The 19,731-nt window shown below is 41.7% G+C and overlaps 2 protein-coding genes across 2 annotated transcripts in view; both read right to left on the minus strand.

Moving 5' to 3' along the window:
* LOC147319943 (CXADR-like membrane protein) overlaps positions 1–19,731 on the minus strand; it is a 107,903-nt gene that overhangs the window by 49,492 nt on the left and 38,680 nt on the right. The gene's annotated exons all lie outside the window — the stretch shown is intronic.
* On the minus strand, positions 15,352–16,116 carry LOC147319944 (uncharacterized). The gene has a single exon (XM_086307388.1). It carries the CDS (start codon positions 16,114–16,116, stop codon positions 15,352–15,354), a length of 765 nt encoding a protein of 254 aa, XP_086163514.1.

Consider the following 19,731-nt stretch of genomic DNA (forward strand, 5'->3'; position numbering starts at 1 on the left):
ATCACCTTGTTGTTGAATTGTGCTATACAAATAAACTTGCCTTGCCTTGCCTTACTGTCCTGCATAAAGATGAAGTGACTTCGTACAGCCCCAATTTGCAGAGGTTCAGCAGCAGAAGTCCTATTGTAAACATATCACGGCAGACCCGACGATGTTTGCATGAACACGCTTTTCAGCATCTCTTTATCGACCGCTTTTCACACACGGTTGCTGTACGCATACAGCTGGCTGTAGCTTTTCAGCTCACAGCCCGACACACACCAACAACAATACAACAGTATAGATAGCACAGACGTTAAGGCGGCGAGGCTTGATTGGGGGTGCCGCTCAGGTGCGTCCGCCTCCCCTGCAGCGGCGCTGCAGACGATGCCCCGCCACACACATTAACCTGGTAAAATACATATTTAGGGTCCAAGGACTTGCCTGTTAGGACTGAACAATGAGCTACCTGCCGGCTTTCGCAGCAAAGATCTCCTTCACATACTGCTACACTACGCTCGAAAGTGCATTATGGTACTGTGGATTTCTGATAAGGCCCCATCTGTCAACCAGTGGCTACAGTCTGTGATATGTATCATGCCAATGGAAGCCTTCTCTACAGCACTTAAGGACAAACCTTTCCTTTTCTATCGCATATGGGACCCTTTTTTGGCCCACTTGAACACTCCTTCTGCTCAGAGGTTGAAATCGGGCTTACGGGATTTAGCCTGGCAACAAAGGGACGATTGTTAACCTTTTTCATTGTTTATGAATATTGCTGTTGGCTTTCTCTTTCTGCCTCCCACGTCCTGCTATACATGTAGATGCATCTTTGTCCTGTGTGTATATGCTGGTGACTGCTGTTTCCCTGCTTTGCAATTAAAAGTTCAAAAAAATAAATAAATACATATTTAGGCAGAATTTTGCAAATATCTATTTTTCATTTTTTAGCAGCATAGTGCTTTTTTTCCAATTATTTTTTAAAAGTCAGTTCAAGGCTCCAAAAGTCCAAAAGCGATATAAGGGGGGTGGCTCACAACAGTTTTTGTTTCCTTTTGTTATATTTCTTTAAGAGTTCAAAATGTGTTAATTACATAAATAAAATGTAATTTTCTCTGTAGCACTTCATGGATTTCATAAGCAACACACCTTAGTTGTTCACACAAAGCATAAACGTAAAAAACAATATATACAGTGTTATCTTCATTTTAGATGTCAAAAAATATTTGCAGCTCCCAGTGTTTTCTTTTGCATGGAAACTGGGTCCAAATGGCTCTTTGGGTCTTAAAGGTTGCTGACCCCTGTCCTATTGTCTCAATGTTATTGATATTTGGATGGACACACTGACCCTCACCTCAGATTCTGACAGTTAGTATGAGTTGAGGGTGCTGATTCGTTTAAACTAATATAATCAACGCGGCTTCATCCAGAAGGGCTCCCACGCTGTCATCGCTGTGGACCGGCTGTACGTGGACGGACAGCTCCACCGCGACCCCAACATCACTCCGTGGCTGTATTAACCTCACACCAGATAAGAATCAGCTGCACCATTTCCCTATCCACTCACACTAACTTGCATTAACATCTGTTTAACTTACCAGTATCAAATCGCATCTTAAAGTGTGATTTCATAGCAGAATTAACACCGTCACTCTCCGTCAGTGATTTAATTGGAATGTTTACGTTTTGTTTTGGTTTTTTTTTTCTTCTCGTTTTTTTTTCCTCTCTTTCCCCCTCTTGGTTTTATGCTGCTCACCCCTGTCCTTGGTTTCTTTCTTTATTCCTTTCACTGCCTCGATCACCTGCTTCGACACTCATCCACAAACATCCTTTATTTCGACACATACGCACCATGCGCTCAACGGCAGCACATTTACATCAGTCAGACAGCGCACACAGTCGTTTAGGATACACACACTTAAGCCAAGCCTACTCATATTAGTAACTATGCATACACAAAGTCAGACTCAGGGAGCATCTCGCCACACATTTTTTCTCTCTCTCCTTCTCTTTATTTATGAACAAGTGACATATTCTCTCCACCTGGCTAAGCGACGCACACAGCATACATCCCTAGTTATACACAAACATCTATGGGTACACTGAGGTTCATTACATGGAATATAAATGGAGCTGGCTCCAGAGTAAAGAGGTTAAAAATATTTAACCAACTCAAAAAACTACAGGCAGATGTTGTCCTTTTACAAGAGACCCACAGACCTCTTAGAGGTTCGAATGAACTTAAAACACCTGAGTTTCCCAATATGTTCTCAGCTTGTTATAATTCTAGACAAAGGGGAGCAGCAATTTTAATACATAAAAATATTAATTTCACAGTACTCGATACAGTTATAGATCCAGAGGGCAGATTCTTAATCATTAAACTATCTATACTTGATAAAAAGCTATGTATTGCAAGTGTATATGGTCCAAATGTTGATGATCCCTCATTCTTTCACGGTTTTTTCAGTGCACTCTCTGAACACTTAGATGGCACACTTGTTCTTGGAGGTGACCTCAACCTTGGACTAAATGAAGACATGGATAGGCTCAATACAGCGGGAACTCAGCGTAATTGGCAGTCCACAAATATAATCAAACAGTATATGAGCGACTTTGGTCTTTGCGATGCATGGCGCTCTCTTCACCCCACCAGTAAGGAATATACTTTTTTCTCACATGTCCATCACTCCTACTCTCGTCTGGATTATTTTTTGGTCAGCAGCTCACTGCTGAACGACATTTCAGACACTGAGATTCATCCTATAGCTGTCAGCGATCATGGTCCTGTATCTTTAACACTAATGCACAAGAATAATACTACGCCAAGAAAAAACTGGAGATTTAATATATCACTACTTAAAGATGAAGACTTTATTAAATATTTTAAAAAAGAGTGGACTTCATATTTGGACTATAATGACACTCCCGAAACATCAGCTTCTGTTCTATGGGAAGCAGGGAAAGCTGTGATGAGAGGTAAAATAATTTCTTTCTCATCACATAAAAAGAAAAAAGAAAACAAAAATATTCAGGAATTAGAAAAAAACATCAAATCACTAGAAGAAGCCTACGCGTCCCACCAAGATCAGGAAACATTGAACAAAATACGCAAAACAAAATTAGAATTAAATGAGATAATTGATAAAAAAACAAAATTCTTAGTACAAAGACTACGCCTACAAAATTATGAACATGGTAATAAATCCGGTCAATTTCTAGCAAACCAGCTAAAAATAAAGAAAGAAAAAACAACTATATGTGCTGTTCAAGATTCATCTGGGAACACATTATATGAACCGATACAAATAAACAACATTTTCAGGGATTTCTATAAAACGTTGTATTCACCACAAATAAACCCATCTAAAAAAGAAATTGATCAGTTTTTGGACAACATAACTCTTCCAAAATTATTGGACACTCAAGCAATGGCACTGGATTCACCACTGACACCAGGTGAACTCCAGGAAGCCCTGATAAGTATGCACAATAATAAGGCTCCAGGTCCAGATGGCTTTCCTGCAGAATTCTACAAAGAATTCTGGTCGATTCTAGCACCATTTTTTTTGCAGAACGTTGTTGGAAATTAAAGAAAAGGGCAGACTTCCATCAAATATGAATTCTGCAAACATTAATCTCCTGCTAAAACCAGGCAAAGACCCTGTATATCCCTCAAGCTATCGTCCAATATCCCTTATACATGTAGACCTTAAAATAATCTGCAAAGCTCTCTCAAAGAGACTGGAGAAAATAACCCCCCTCTTAATTCATCCTGACCAAACTGGTTTCATAAAAGGTAGGCACTCATCAACAAATACACGTAGATTACTTAATTTGATAGACTACTCATACAGTAAAAACCTAGAAACTACAATATTCTCTTTAGACGCAGAAAAAGCATTTGACAGAGTTAACTGGAAATTTCTATTTGCAACTTTACACAAATTTGGTTTTGGATCCTCTTTCATTAACTGGTTAAAAATATTATATAATTCCCCAACAGCTTGTGTCAGAACAAATGACCAGACATCCTCCAGCTTCTGTCTCTTGAGGGGCACCAGGCAGGGATGCCCACTCTCCCCTTCACTGTTTGCAATTTTTATTGAACCACTAGCAGCAGCAATTAGACAGAATTCAGTAATTAAGGGCATAAAATGCAAGAACGTGGAACATAAAATCAGCCTTTATGCGGATGATGTGTTACTCTTTCTCCAAAATTCACAAACCAATATCTCTGGGGTGATTGAATTGATAAACTCTTTTGCAAGAATATCAGATTACTCAATTAACTGGTCAAAATCTACAGTCCTACCGATTAATTGCTCCCTCCATAATTCCTCTTCTACACCACTGCAATCGGGAAATATAAAATATTTAGGTATTAATGTTTCTCCCAAGCTTGCAGATCTAACTAAATTAAACCATATCCCACTTTTAAAGAAGGTAGAAGATGATCTGGCTAGATGGAAATGTCTACCCATATCACTCATGGGAAGGGTTGCCGCTATAAAAATGATGGTCTTACCAAAAATAAATTATTTATTCTCAATGATCCCAACTAAACCGCCACAAGATTGGTTCAGATCTCTAGATTCATGTATGTCCAAATTCCTTTGGAAAAATAAACCCCCACGTATAAGCTTAAAAACACTACAAAAGACCAAGGATAAAGGAGGACTAGAACTGCCTAACTTTCAGCACTACTTCTTAGCCAACAGGCTTCAGTTTATCTCAGGATGGCTAAAACATACCCTCTTAGATGAACCTTGGCTAGATGTAGAACAAGCACTCTGCAATAATCTAGAGATCTCAGACCTACCATTTATCAGCTCAAACATCCAACGACATGAATGCTTTAAAAGCATCAACATCAGCGCTTCTCTGACAGCATGGTGGGAGTTTCTAAAATTGACAGCGTCTTCATTAATCCCATGCAAAAAATAATAATAATAATAAACTAATATAATCATATTGCTGTAAGCAGGTTTCTGTAAGGCAGACTAAATCAATATGTTGATCAGCTACTTAATCATTTACTAACAGGGACTTTAGAGAGAGAGACCTAATGTTTAATCATACACGTTTAACTTTTTTACTCTTTGGTTCAGTTGACAGTGTTTGTTAAGTATGTGTATTAATTATTCTGTCTGTGACTTTTTCATAATTAATGTCTTATTTGCTGATTTTTGGTCTGGGTTTGGTGGTCTGGGAGCAGAGAGGTCTCTGTGGGGGTGGGGTCATGCTTTCCTGGGTTTAATAACTTTGGCCAGATTTGTAAAAATGAGAGCTGCTACTTCCAAAGTGGGACGGACCAGGTTTCCCCCAGAAGGTCCCACCTCCCACCATTTCCTCTTTTCTTTCTCTTGCCTGTCCTGCCTTGGACGTCGTCATACCATACCACATATAATGTAAAATCTGAAATAAATAAACAGCTAACAGATTCACAGGAACAAGAAGAGCCTATAGAGATTCTATATAGCTGTCATAAGTGCCAGACAGGGCAAGAAAAAAACAGACAGCGATTTAAGATGAATACAGTATGCTAAACATGGTAAACATGTTCTAATGACCTTTGACTTCTGGCATCACTGCCGATGGGAAATATCAGTAACAGTTTCAGGGCTTCTTTAGTGCCGCCTGCTCTGGCCCATGGAAGGCAATAAACAATGCTCGGTCATGTGTCTAGCATTATGCTTCTCACGATACAGTTGCCATGTTTTTTCTTGGTGTGTTGCTGTGTGGGGAAAATCAATTTAAAGTGTGCAGAGGCTGGTGGTGTACAAGGGGCTTCTATTTAGGGCTATGCTTCCTGCTCATAGTCACCCAGCTGGACTGATTTTCAACATCATTTGCTGGCTAATACAGCTAATAGTGGCTAAGCTACCTTCACTCACTCTGACTACAGCAGCCTGGTGGAGGCCAGGGCCAATGGTGTGGAGCTGGTTCTCTAATTCATTCATCCTGGTACCCAGAGCTGCAAACTGGCTAAATTTCTTACAAGTATCGTTATTATTAAAGGAGGCGGTGGATTAGCTAAACTTTAGTGATGGGATTTCCGACTCTTTTTAGGGTTAGAACCGGCTCTTTCGGCTTGGCTCTTTCGGCTCCCAACCGGCTCTTCAGGTTATTTTGTTGCTTTAATTAATTTATTATTTACAACAATATAAAATTCTGCACAAAAGGAATTAGTAATGAAAAAAAAAACGTGGTTTTATTTACATATGTTTATATATAAATATATACAGTGGCCCGTAGAGACAAAGGACATACAAACTCCAAAACACATTTCTAGCGTTAACTGAACTTCAAAAACAGCTACCTAGATCACTTAAATTACACAATTGAAAGCATATGTGTATTGTTTGTGTATTTATACACAAGCACTCATGTATATTCAAATAATTTAAAAAAATGTTCATTTACCTGTTACTACCACACACCAAATCCGGTCGTTGGTACTTGCTGGCTTGTGTAGCCACTAGGTAACAAAACTCAACACTGCCCCCTAGCATCCTGGAGCACTTCTGTTGTGTTTTGTATGTGTTTTGGACTTTTTACGTGTTTTGAAGTTTGTATGTGCTTTGTCTCTAGGGGCCACCGTAAATACAGGGAGTGCAGAATTATTAGGCAAATGAGTATTTTGTCCACATCATCCTCTTCATGCATGTTGTCCTACTCCAAGCTGTATAGGCTCGAAAGCCTACTACCAATTAAGCATATTAGGTTATGTGCATCTCTGTAATGAGAAGGGGTGTGGTCTAATGACATCAACACCCTATATCAGGTGTGCATAATTATTAGGCAACGTCCTTTCCTTTGGCAAAATGGGTCAAAAGAAGGACTTGACAGGCTCAGAAAAGTCAAAAATAGTGAGATATCTTGCAGAGGGATGCAGCAGTCTCAAAATTGCAAAGCTTCTGAAGCGTGATCATCGAACAATCAAGCGTTTCATTCAAAATAGTCAACAGGGTCGCAAGAAGCGTGTGGAAAAACCAAGGCGCAAAATAACTGCCCATGAACTGAGAAAAGTCAAGCGTGCAGCTGCCAAGATGCCACTTGCCACCAGTTTGGCCATATTTCAGAGCTGCAACATCACTGGAGTGCCCAAAAGCACAAGGTGTGCAATACTCAGAGACATGGCCAAGGTAAGAAAGGCTGAAAAACGACCACCACTGAACAAGACACACAAGCTGAAACGTCAAGACTGGGCCAAGAAATATCTCAAGACTGGTTTTTCTAAGGTTTTATGGACTGATGAAATGAGAGTGAGTCTTGATGGGCCAGATGGATGGGCCCGTGGCTGGATTGGTAAAGGGCAGAGAGCTCCAGTCCGACTCAGACGCCAGCAAGGTGGAGGTGGAGTACTGGTTTGGGCTGGTATCATCAAAGATGAGCTTGTGAGGCCTTTTCGGGTTGAGGATGGAGTCAAGCTCAACTCCCAGTCCTACTGCCAGTTTCTGGAAGACACCTTCTTCAAGCAGTGGTACAGGAAGAAGTCTGCATCCTTCAAGAAAAACATGATTTTCATGCAGGACAATGCTCCATCACACGCGTCCAAGTACTCCACAGCGTGGCTGGCAAGAAAGGGTATAAAAGAAGAAAAACTAATGACATGGCCTCCTTGTTCACCTGATCTGAACCCCATTGAGAACCTGTGGTCCATCATCAAATGTGAGATTTACAAGGAGGGAAAACAGTACACCTCTCTGAACAGTGTCTGGGAGGCTGTGGTTGCTGCTGCACGCAATGTTGATGGTGAACAGATCAAAACACTGACAGAATCCATGGATGGCAGGCTTTTGAGTGTCCTTGCAAAGAAAGGTGGCTATATTGGTCGCTGATTTGTTTTTGTTTTGTTTTTGAATGTCAGAAATGTATATTTGTGAATGTGGAGATGTTATATTGGTGTCACTGGTAAAAATGAATAATTGAAATGGGTATATATTTGTTTTTTGTTAAGTTGCCTAATAATTATGCACAGTAATAGTCACCTGCACACACAGATATCCCCCTAAAATAGCTAAAACTAAAAACAAACTAAAAACTACTTCCACAAACATTCAGCTTTGATATTAATGAGTTTTTTGGGTTCATTGAGAACATGGTTGTTGTTCAATAATAAAATTATTCCTCAAAAATACAACTTGCCTAATAATTCTGCACTCCCTGTATACTTTTATTTATTCACTCCACATAAAATGTAATAAATAAATCATATAATACAAAAACCAACTATTCACATTTCAACTTTTAACTATTTAAATTTTCAGCTTTTTCCTTTTAAACAAATTAAAAGTGAAACAACACAAAACACTGCAAACCACAACACAATTAAATATAAATATGAAAAAATATGAAAACAAAAAGAAGATGCATATTCTCTGTCATATGGGCCTGCATGAATAAACTTTCTGTATCCGTTATCATCCGCAACTGAAAATAGTTGTGGATGATTACTATACCTTTCTAATGTGACGTTGTTGTCCCTGGCTCTCTTTATCTGTCTCTCCCTCCCGCTCTGTTCCTGTGCTACTGAGAGTGTAACTACCGCCCCTCCCCCCTCTTCCCAGCGCAAAGCACAAGGAGAAAAAGCGGGAAAAAAGTGCGAGAGAGAGGGTGAGAGAAAGGAAAAAAAAACACGTCGTTCACTTCAAAGAGTCAAATTCGTAGACTCCCCCGAATGCAGCCGACAAATGCGTCCTCCTTTTTCCCGAATTTGAAGGATGGGTCGGGTGTATCCTTTGTGGCCCACCATATCCCAGAATGCATAGCACGGCCCAGCCAATTCCAGTTTTCAACAATGGTGGCTACTAAGTTTTAACTCTCTGGTGTCGACAGACGTGCCGGCGCATCAAAATCACATGACCAATTTAAGATGACACAGCTACAATATGCAGCGACTCAGAGTCTCCATTTCAACTTGGGTCGAAAGTGCGGACTTCAAACTATATACCAGTTTTGTGAATTGTGTCGATGGGCCACGTAAAACCAGAGTTTTGATAAAAACCTTTTAGAAATGTACAATTTCTATTTGCATTTCAAGTTATGAAAATGATTCGTTAAACATGTTTGTGGGTTTTACAGTAAAAAAAATATAACTTTTTCCTACTCAGATTTTTTATTTTTTGTCTGAATTTAGATCAATTGTGCTAATATAGTATGCCAAAATGAAAAAAAAAACTCAAATTTCAAATATTTGAGGTTGTGCTGAAAATAATGACACCAAACAAGGCAAGATAAACAGTTTTTAAAGGGGAAATATAGAATATAAAATCAAAAATAGTCAAAAACGGCCAATTACACCCTGGACCCCAGAGGGTTAATATTACTCTTTTTACTCATTCTGGGTCACAAAATACACTTTCAACATATTTTCAGGTGAGAAAGTAGCTGTGTAAACTTCAAATATCTGCTCGGTTTATCAAGACATCACATATTTGCAAAAGTGCTCCGACGTTTTCAGAGACGTCTGTTATCCACCAGCTCGATAGCTAGCCGGGAGCTCGAGGGTCACTAGAGCCGGCGAGAACTCCCGGCGGATCATTTTCAGATCACCGTGGTCTTGCACTACTCAGGTTAAACGTGATATATAAGTCACTTAGATAACCTAAAAATTTTATTGTTTGGCTTTTTTCAGTGTTTTATTTGTTCCTGAGTAAATCGGTTTGGCTGAGATTAAAGTTCTTAGATTAGATTAGATAAAATAAAACTTTATTAATCCACGTCAAACAGAAAACTGATTAAACAGAAGTGTGAGATGGTCGAGAATTTACACCAGTGTCGTGTTATATTTTAGATAGCAAGGAGCAGACGGACGAGTTTATTAAACTCCACCGAGACAGAGGTGATGCAAATCTGAAGGCTAGACCGTCCAGTTTCACAGCCGCTCGCTTCCTGTCTACCTGACCTTCTGAGGACCCAGCCCACGTAGACCGTGAAGGACGGGTCCTCAGGAGGATTCAGCCTATGAATTTGGACACCCCTAACATGTCTTGAAGTTCTCCAGAGGCCTGGTAATGAACTAATCATGTGATTCAGGTGTGCTGACCCAGGGTGAGGTCTAAAAACCTGCAGGACACCGGCCCCCGAGGCCTGGAGTTAGACACCCCTGGCATGAAGTCTGTCGGAGAAGGTCTTCATTTTCAGATGTTTGTGTTTGTTACTGCTGTGATGACAAAGCAGCCTTTTATGCCCCATTCTTTTACACAGCCTCAACATGAGAAACAGGTTGGGAGGGTAGCATTTAATAACAAATGTTCCCTTTGTGCAAGTATCAGGCCATTTCCCCAATTTCCATGAAACAGACTGGCCTAAATAAACCTAATGTAAGGCGATATCCTTACACATTTAGACAATATATCTTATTTAGATGATATATGGTACCTAGTACTGCATATCATGTATTATATACAACACTGGAAACTCAGGAAACACTGGGGACTTTTTGCACTTCCTCTTGTTTTGAAAGGACTTGTGTCCTAAATGCCAAACTTCACCACAAACAACCCTAAAGTATGTAGCAAGAACAGACATACAGCTGGTGAGGATGTACATGTCTGACATGGGGTGTGTAAAACAAGAGCAAAACTAAACGTTAGTTGGGCTTTTGTAATGTACCTGAATGAAAAGACACTGCGATTTAAAAGTACACAAAGTAAAAATGCTGTCATGAGTCATGGAAGTAATGGGAAAAAAGCCATTCTATATGACAACAACCTCTACACTATAACAATGCAAACCCTCTGCACTAAATGAATAGGAACAACACCTGCAAATGAAGGCGTCTTTATTAACCCTTGTATGGTGTTCGGGTCTGTGAGACCCGTGTTCAGTTTTTTTCAAAAGAAAAATTAAACAATTAATTATTTTTTCACGTGTAAATGTGTTGTGTCTTTCCACTCACTCCACTTGATTATAACTGATTTATTTATAACATTTTATATAAAAGAAAAACGAGAAGCACATTAATTCATAAATGTGATCTAACAAAGGTAAAGGGAAAAAATTAACCATGTTTGCTGTTCATATGTCTTGTAATTGGGATGAAGTAAACATCTGTTGAGTAATTTAACATAAAATTGTTTGATAGTGTTAATTTGGAAAGCCAAAACTCTAGCGGGTCCACCAGACCCATGAACACTGGCTGAGTAACAAAAATACGAACACCACACAAGGGTTAATGCTATAGCTGCATGTGGAATGAAAACTAAACTGTGGCTATTTACTGATACCACCAGTGTCAACTTCACACAGCATGTGATTTCTGCCAGAATGTAAATAAACCACTCACCATCTTAATCAAGCACTTGAAATATGACACAGAAAATGAACATTTAATGTTTAACAACTTGTTTATAATCTTTACGTGACTGTATTAATATGTAGTGTCATCTTCTCTGCTGAAGTTACTCCAAACAAGACAAGCCTCTCATTTTTCCCTAAGCACCTTGTGACCAGTTAGGTCTGTGATTCACAATTATGTTATTATTTACAATAATGCACTTTTTGGACGATCTTGTTAGTAGTGCTGCAGACCGCACTGGGTGCTGTGGCATCACAAAGCTCCAATTTAAAGCAGAGAACCCATAAGCCTGAAGTGAAGTGTACTTGCACTAATTAAAAATGATTTCAGTTGGACTGGAATGATTTAATTTATCACAACAAACCCACTATCTGTCAGCAAAAGAAGAAAAGGCCCACTGACAAAGAATTTTTCTGGGCCTCATAGTCCTTCAGTAAGCAGTAAGGACTTGATGAATTTCTGTACAGATAAATAAAACTCTCACAACCTTTAGATGAAACATGGGAACAAGATGCTGCAGGTGTAGCTAACTGTGAGCAGCATGGACAGCACTAAAATACAAAAGAAAGAAAGCAATATTGACAACAGACAGACATGTTAATAATGACACAAGGAACACTCTAGACTCAAGGGAAGCATATTATAGGACTCATTTTTTATTTTGCTCACGTGTCTGAATCAGGCATTGATGCCACACAGTCGCACCAGGTTAAGGATGTCTGTGCTGGTCCATATACGTGTAACTCATAATACTGCACCACGGTACTACTACCACAGTAGGTGAATGAATTGATGGGGTTCTCCTACAAAGGAAGTGGAACTATTTGTGAAATCAGCTGGGGTAGTCGTGCATTTTAATGCTAACCTACGTGTTTGCCCCACCTATTTCATCCGTGCTTTTATTATGTTTTGCAATCTCTCTGTTTATTGCCAACAATCCCATGCAAGATTGTAAGTGCAAAATACACTCAACAAAAATATAAACGCAACACCTTTGTTACTGCTCCCATTCCCCATGGGATGGACGTAGAGACCTAAAATTCATTCCAGATACACAATATAACCATCCCTCCCAAACAGTGGTCACAAATCAGTCCAAATGTGTGGTAGTGGGCACATCTGCCATATTGAGATAATCCATCCCACCTCACAGGTGTGCCACATCAGGATGCTGATCTGACATCATGAGTAGTGCACAGGTGTACCTCAGACTGCCCACAACAAAAGGCCACCCTGGAATGTGCAGTTTTGTCTCACAGCAAAATGCCACAGATGCCACAAGCAATGAGGGAGCGTGCAATTGGCATGCTGACAGCAGGAATGTCAACCAGATCTGTCGCCCGTGCATTGAATGTTCATTTCTCAACCATAAGCCGTCTCCACAGGCGTTTCAGAGAATATGGCAGCACATCCAACCGGCCTCACAACCGCAGACCTCGTGTAACCACACCAGCCCAGGACCTCCACATCCAGCAGGTTCACCTCCAAGATCGTCTGAGACCAGCCACCCAGACAGCTGCTGGAACAATTGGTTTGCACAACCAAACAATTTCTGCACAAACTGTCAGAAACCGTCTCAGGGACGCTCAACTGCATGCCCGTCGTCCTCATCGGGGTCTTGACCTGACTCCAGCTCGTCGCCGTAACAGACTTGTGTGGGCAAATGCTCACATTCGATGGCGTCTGGCACGTTGGAGAGGTGTGCGCTTCACGGATGAATCATGGTTCACATTGTTCAGGGCAGATGGCAGCTGAGAATGTCCCAGTTCTTGCATGGCCAGCATACTCACCGGACATGTCACCCATTGAGCATGTTCGGGATGTGCTTGACCGGCGTATACGACAGCGTGTACCAGTTCCCACGAATATCCAACAACCTCGAACAGCCATTGAAGTGGAGTGGACCAACATTCCACAGGCCACAATTGACAATCTGATAGACTCCATGCGACGATGTGTTGCACTGCATGAGGCAAATGGTGGTCACACCAGATACTGACCGGTTCTGGGTCCCCAGACCCCCAATAGCGCAAAAAACTGCACATTCCAGGGTGGCCTTTTGTTGTGGGCAGTCTGAGGTACACCTGTGCACTACTCATGATGTCAGATCAGCATCCTGATGTGGCACACCTGTGAGGTGGGATGGATTATCTCAATATAGCAGATGTGCCCACTACCACACATTTGGACTGATTTGTGACCACTGTTTGGGAGGGATGGTTATATTGTGTATCTGGAATGAATTTTAGGTCTCTACGTCCATCCCATGGGGAATGGGAGCAAAAACAAAAGTGTTGCGTTTATATTTTTGTTGAGTGTATTTTAACTGTTCTAAACTGAAACAGCTTTAACATTTTCTCTGTACGGTAATAATTTTTCTTTTTGCAGAAGTATACTCATTTCTTCAATGAACACCACCATAACAGGTCACACACAACTTTTGTTGAACACAAACAAACCTGTCTGCATTTTTAAAACATTCATACTTATTGTGAACCACATTTTGGTACAGTGACAACAGGTGAGAATGAGAAACAGACTCAGTTTTAGTCAACTGTTTGTCTTCTTAAGAGGGGATAAACTGAAGAAGCTGGGATCAACTTTTTAAGGTTGATCCCAGCTTCTGCTGATAAAGGTCAGTCGCAGCAGCACCAGTAGGTGGAACGTGCTCGGGAACCTTTGCAGGACACACCCCACAGGACAGTTCATTTGGTATTCCTTTTCCTGCAAGACACAGTGTGTTTTTACAGTTGCATGAGTTAAAATTTACTTGGTGTAATCAACATAAATATAACTGCAAAAAATGTATTTAGTTTCATATATGATCTTGTCCTATTAGTCCAGTGCCCCTTCAGCTTATGTATCAGTTGATTAGATCTCGATGCAAATACTCAAAAACAAAAGGAAATATACATATAATAGCAAGATATAAGATAAGATAACTCTTTATTGTCATTGCACAGTCATACATAGTACAATAGTACAATGAAATTGGAAAACTGTCCTACGTCGGCACTACATATAACACGACACAATACGACACATCACAATGCAACACAAACAACACAGCACAGTATATTAACTTAGTAATAAAAAAGAAGAATACGTGTATTTGAATTGCACACTGTTATTATTACACATTAATTGTTATTGCACCTTGTTATAAATATAAATATTATTATTGTTACTGTTTTTACCGTTGTTACCTCCCCCCCAAAAAAGTCCAGGGAGGTATCCAGTCAGGTCAGCTGTTAGCATTGATCAGGGCTGTTACCCTGTTGTAAAAGCTGTCCTTGAGTCTATTTGTTCGGGACCTCAGCAGCCTGAACCTCCTGCCAGACGGCAGCAGCTTAAACACCCGGTGTCCTGGGTGTGTGCAGTCCCGTAGGATGCTGCGTGCCATCTTGAGACAGCGAGTGCTGTACAGGTCCTTCAGGGAGGGAAGAGGATGTCCAACGATTTTTTGGGCCATGTTGATGACCCTCTGGAGTGCCTTTCTGTGTGCTGTGGTGCAGCTGGAGAACCACACACAGATGCAATATGTCAGCACACTTTCAATGGAGCAGCGGTAGAAGACGGTCAGCAGCTCCTTCAGGTCCATTTTTCTGAGGATTCTCAGAAAGTGGAGACGCTGTTGGGCCTTCTTTCAAACCACAGAGGTGTTTGAGCTCCATTGGAGGTCTGTGTCTATGTGCACACCCAGGAACATGAAACTGGACACCCTTTCTACCCGCTCCCCGTTGATGCTGACAGGCTGCAGCTCAGACTTCCTTCTTCTGAAGTCACTACCAGTTCTCTTGTCTTGGTGGTACTGAGGTCCAGGTTGCTATCTACACACCAATCTGACAGCCTCTAAACTTCAGCTCTGTACGCTGTCTCATCTCCCCCTGAGATGAGCCCCACCTTTGGGGGAGATGAGACATATCCAAATAATTCAGGCCAAACTAATGAGGTGTTTTATAAATTCAAACTGTCCCATCTGTTGTAAATGTCAGCATTTACAACAGATGGGATGTGGATGTGCACATATGCAATTAATTACACATTTGTGTGTGTAGACTGTCAAACTAAACATATGCAGCGTTCCAGATAGCTCGGAACTCAGATGTCCTGATGTTGCTGTCATTCAGTATCACTACGGCCGTCTTCTTCTGTTTGTCTACCACCACTATGTCCGGTTGGTTAGCCACCACCATTTTGTCCGTCTGTATCTGGAAGTCCCACAGGATCTTAGCTCGGTCACTCTCCACCACCCTTGGAGGCGTCTCCCATTTTGACCTCGGGACTTCCAGGCCACATTTGGCACAGATGTTCCTGTACACTATGCCGCCCACTTGGTTATGGCGTTCCATGTATGCCTTGCCTGCTAGCATCTTGCTCCCTGCTGTTATGTGCTGGATTGTCTCTGGGGCATCTTTACACAGCCTGCACCTGGGGTCTTGCCTGGTGTGATAGACCCCAGCCTCTATGGATCTTGTACTCAGAGCTTGTTCCTGTGCTGCCATGATTAGTGCCTCTGTGCTGTCTTTCAGTCCAGCTTTGTCCAGCCACTGGTAGGATTTCTGGATATCAGCCACCTCCTCTATCTGCCGGTGGTACATACCGTGCAGGGGCCTGTCCTTCCATGATGGTTCCTCCTCTTTCTTGGGTTTCTGCTGCCTGAGGTATTCACCGAGCACGCGGTCGGTTGGAGCGATCTTCCTGATGTATTTGTGGATGTTTGTTGTCTCATCCTGGACTGTGGTACTGACACTCACCAGTCTCCGGCCTCCTTCCTTCCACTTAGCGTACAGCCTCAGGGTGCTGGACTTGGGGTGAAACCCTCCATGCATGGTCAGGAGCTTCCTGGTTTTGATGTCAGTGGCTTCTATCTACTCCTTTGCCCAGCTTATTATCCCAGCAGGGTACCTGATCACAGGCAGGGCGTACGTGTTGATAGATCACATCTTCTGGTGTTGGCCAGAGGAGCCGATGGCAGCCTCGCTTCTGTCAGTCTGCCCCAGGGCAGCTGTGGCTACAACTGTAGCTGCCTCCACCAGTGTGAGAATGTGAGAGTGAATGAGTAGTGGAATTGTAAAGCGTTTTGGGTGCCTAGAAAAGCGCTATATAAATGCAATCCATTATTATTATTATTATTATTATCTTGTTCTTACCGTTCAGCTGACTCCTCAGGACTTGCCTGACCCTCTGCAGGTACTTGGTGATTGCAGCTTTCCTAGTGGCCTATTCATGGTTTCCATTTGCCTGCGGGATCCCCAGGTACTTGTAACTGTCCTCTATGTCTGCAATGTTGCCTTCTGGTAGTTTGATCCCCTCAGTTCTGACTACCTTCCCTCTCTTTGTTATCATCTGACTACACCTCTCCAATCTGAATGACATTCCAATGTCATTGCTGTGTATCCTGGTGGTGTGTCTCGTTCACTCTTGGCATACAGCTTGATGTCATTCTGATGAACTCATTATGGGTTCCCTCTTTTGGCCCACACACTGGTAATTGATCACTCACCTGCAGCCTGTTAACCTGACTCTTCTAGCCACTACTTAAGGCGGCTGCTCAGTGTCTCTCGTTGCTGGATCGTTGTGCAACCTGTGTTTGTGTAGCCCCAGCTCTATTCTGCTCTCGTGTTCTTTGTGATCTCATCATATTGTTTCTAACCACCTGTTTCCTTGTACATAGATCTTTCTGGACCTGTCCTTGTCTCCCCCCTGGATTCCTGAGCGTGAGTTTGGAAGATCACGTGGATGAGAAGCTTGTCATGTTTGGAGTAACTTGCGAAGGCTTCAGCAAAGAAGATGTGTTACGTGCGTGTGTTGTTGGTTTGTTTGTTTCTTAATGTGTGTATGCTAATTCACCTGTGCAGGGGCTCGGCTGTGATTGGTGGACGGAAGGCACGGCCTGATGTAACTGGCTCCGGCTCTGGACGTAATCCATAAAGGACGATTGAAGAGTTGCGAAAGGGGTGTGTGTGTGAAAACTTCCCATGCACTTGCCGCCGGTCCAGATGGAGCGGCCACAGTTATAGCTACCTAGTTAAATTTGGCCGTGTGTGTGAAGTGCGGAGCAAGTAAGGGTGAGCTGCCGATTATTTTGGGAAGCCTCGTTTTCTCCTGTGTTGTTAGACCAGGGAGGTCAGACTGTGTCATTTCTTTGTTTATTTTCTGGAAGAGGTAAAAGGGGAACCGAAGTGTAACCCACATCAGATTTGTGGGTTGTGCTGCTGAATAAGGCTGGAGGTGTAATTTTCCCTCCCCGCCACTAGGAGGCGAGTATGCCTTGTGATGACTTTCTGTCAGTCAACATTTCCTGTTTTGAAAGCCATTACTCATGAGGCAACCACCAAATTAGCTGAAAGATCCGGTAAGAAAAGCTAAAATAAAAGTTAAATTCACAATTTATCTTCACATACTAGTAGGGGCGGGCGAGCTATCTCACCACGAGCTCCGGTAAGGGATGCTACATGAATGTTAGCACCATAAAGACATGTAGTTGACTGCTGTTAATATATTTTCTGCTTTAAAAAACAAAACCAGTCGGAGTTGTGATATTTATGTTTAAAGCACTGTAGCATCACTGATGTGCAGATGTTTAATTTTAAGTGCTAAAGAATATATTAAAATGTGCCCAGCTAACCGCTAGTATTAAGCTACTGCTTAGCGATTTCTGTGTATTTCTGTGTATTCTAACATTACTGTGATTCATCAGAGTTTGTTAGCTTTCCAAAACGTTGGAGAAGCAGTAATATTGTCGTGTAGTGCTTAAATGCACCCTTTCAGTTTTGTTGACTTAGAAGTTAATTCATTTAATAAAGATGCAAAAAGTTCATAAAATGTGATTATAAAATGTGAGGGATCTCATCACTCTGTTGAAGTATTAATGTTTTAAGAAGTTGATATATTTTTCTGAGAAATAATTCAAGTTGAAATATCTTAAAAAGAAGAACAGTTAAAAGCGAGCTGTTAAAAGGATAAATATGGAAGAGTGAATCTTACAAGTTTATTTATTTTAAAAAGGGTAAAACCTTGTGTGATGTAACTCAAGTTATTTCATGATGGTTGAGACATTGTATAACTAAAATAATTTGTTATACTTGAGCAATACTTGACTGAAAGATGAGTGATGGAAGAAGTATAGATAAAATAGTAATGTATGCACTCTGAACTGTGTGCATAGATTGGTTTTTGACCAGGACTGGATCATTCGAGATCTGAACCCTTTGGGTTCAGTGGCTAGCCAATCCCAAGAGAGTGACTGTAGACGGACCAGAGTACGGTGTGGCCAGCCGTGGGATCCATCTTCAGCAAACCTCAGGACTATAACTACATTCCTTGACACAGATAAGACTAACGCATTAAAAATCTACCCGGGTAGTGTTAGAACCAGTGGACAGAAACACACACACGCACACACACACAAGGAACTCTAATTTCTCTTCCCAAAGAGAAGTGGACTGAGCAACAGGAGCGGAAGCTCTTTAATTGAAACTCTTTGGAGAATTTCCTTAAAGAGGATGTTTGGTTTTGATTTTAATGTGCGTTTGTGCACTGTAGGAAGCCGGCTTTAGACAGGCAGGGTTTGTAAACTTTACAACTTTCAATACAGTTTCTATTCAAATCACATCTTATCTATCATTGTGTGGTTCCTTCTCTGCTGATCCTTTCAAGGCTCCATAGTCTTACCTAGAACTTTCTGATACTAGTCCAAAGTTGTCGAGACAATAATTTAATGTGTATCTCATATTATTTAATTGTAATACCTGTTACAGAAGCCTAGGTAGATTTTTGTTTGTTGTGTTGGCCTAAGCTCACCCTGAGCTAATCATACACTCGCACTACCATTGTATTGAGCGCCATTGCTGTGAATAAATTATTCTTAAAAGTCCGATGCTGTGGCTGTGTCTGTTTGGGCATGGGAAGTCGCGGGACACCCCGCTCCTGTCACGGTCATTCTGAGCCAGGTCGTAACATGATTTGGGGGCTCGTCCGTTTTGTCTGTTTTTTTTCTGGCTGGTTTTGTGGTCTGTAGTTTGTTCAGTCAGCTTTTCTTTTGTGTGTGTGTGTGGGGGGGGGGGGGCGAAACGTGAGGTGTGTGTGTGTGGGAGGATGGAGTTTTCTTTAGATGACTTTGTTACCTCGCCTTCCTGGGATAAGATAGAGTTGTGTAGAAAGGCAGATTTGCTTATTATAGCAAGTTTTTTTGGTATTAAAGTGTCCTACAATGCCCGTAAAGCGGAGGTGAAGGTTGCTTTGTGTGCAGGTTTGGTGCAGCAGGGCATTCTCCCTTCCCTGAAGGCAGCTCTAAAGCAGCCTGGCAGGGGCGGCGTGGAGGTGGCTCCGGAGACTGAGCCGGAGCCGGATGCCAAAGGGCCTGCTAATGTGCTCCCAGCTGAGGTGGAGCCTGGTGCGGCTGAGGTGGAGTCAGGGTGGCTGAGGAGCCTCAGGCAGTAGGG

Source organism: Aulonocara sp. 'chitande type north' Nkhata Bay, linkage group LG10 (assembly GCF_057382095.1).
Source record: "Aulonocara sp. 'chitande type north' Nkhata Bay isolate Kocher_YH1m ecotype deep benthic linkage group LG10, A_spYH_male_GT1.1, whole genome shotgun sequence".
Taxonomy (NCBI): Eukaryota; Metazoa; Chordata; class Actinopteri; order Cichliformes; family Cichlidae; genus Aulonocara; species Aulonocara sp. 'chitande type north' Nkhata Bay.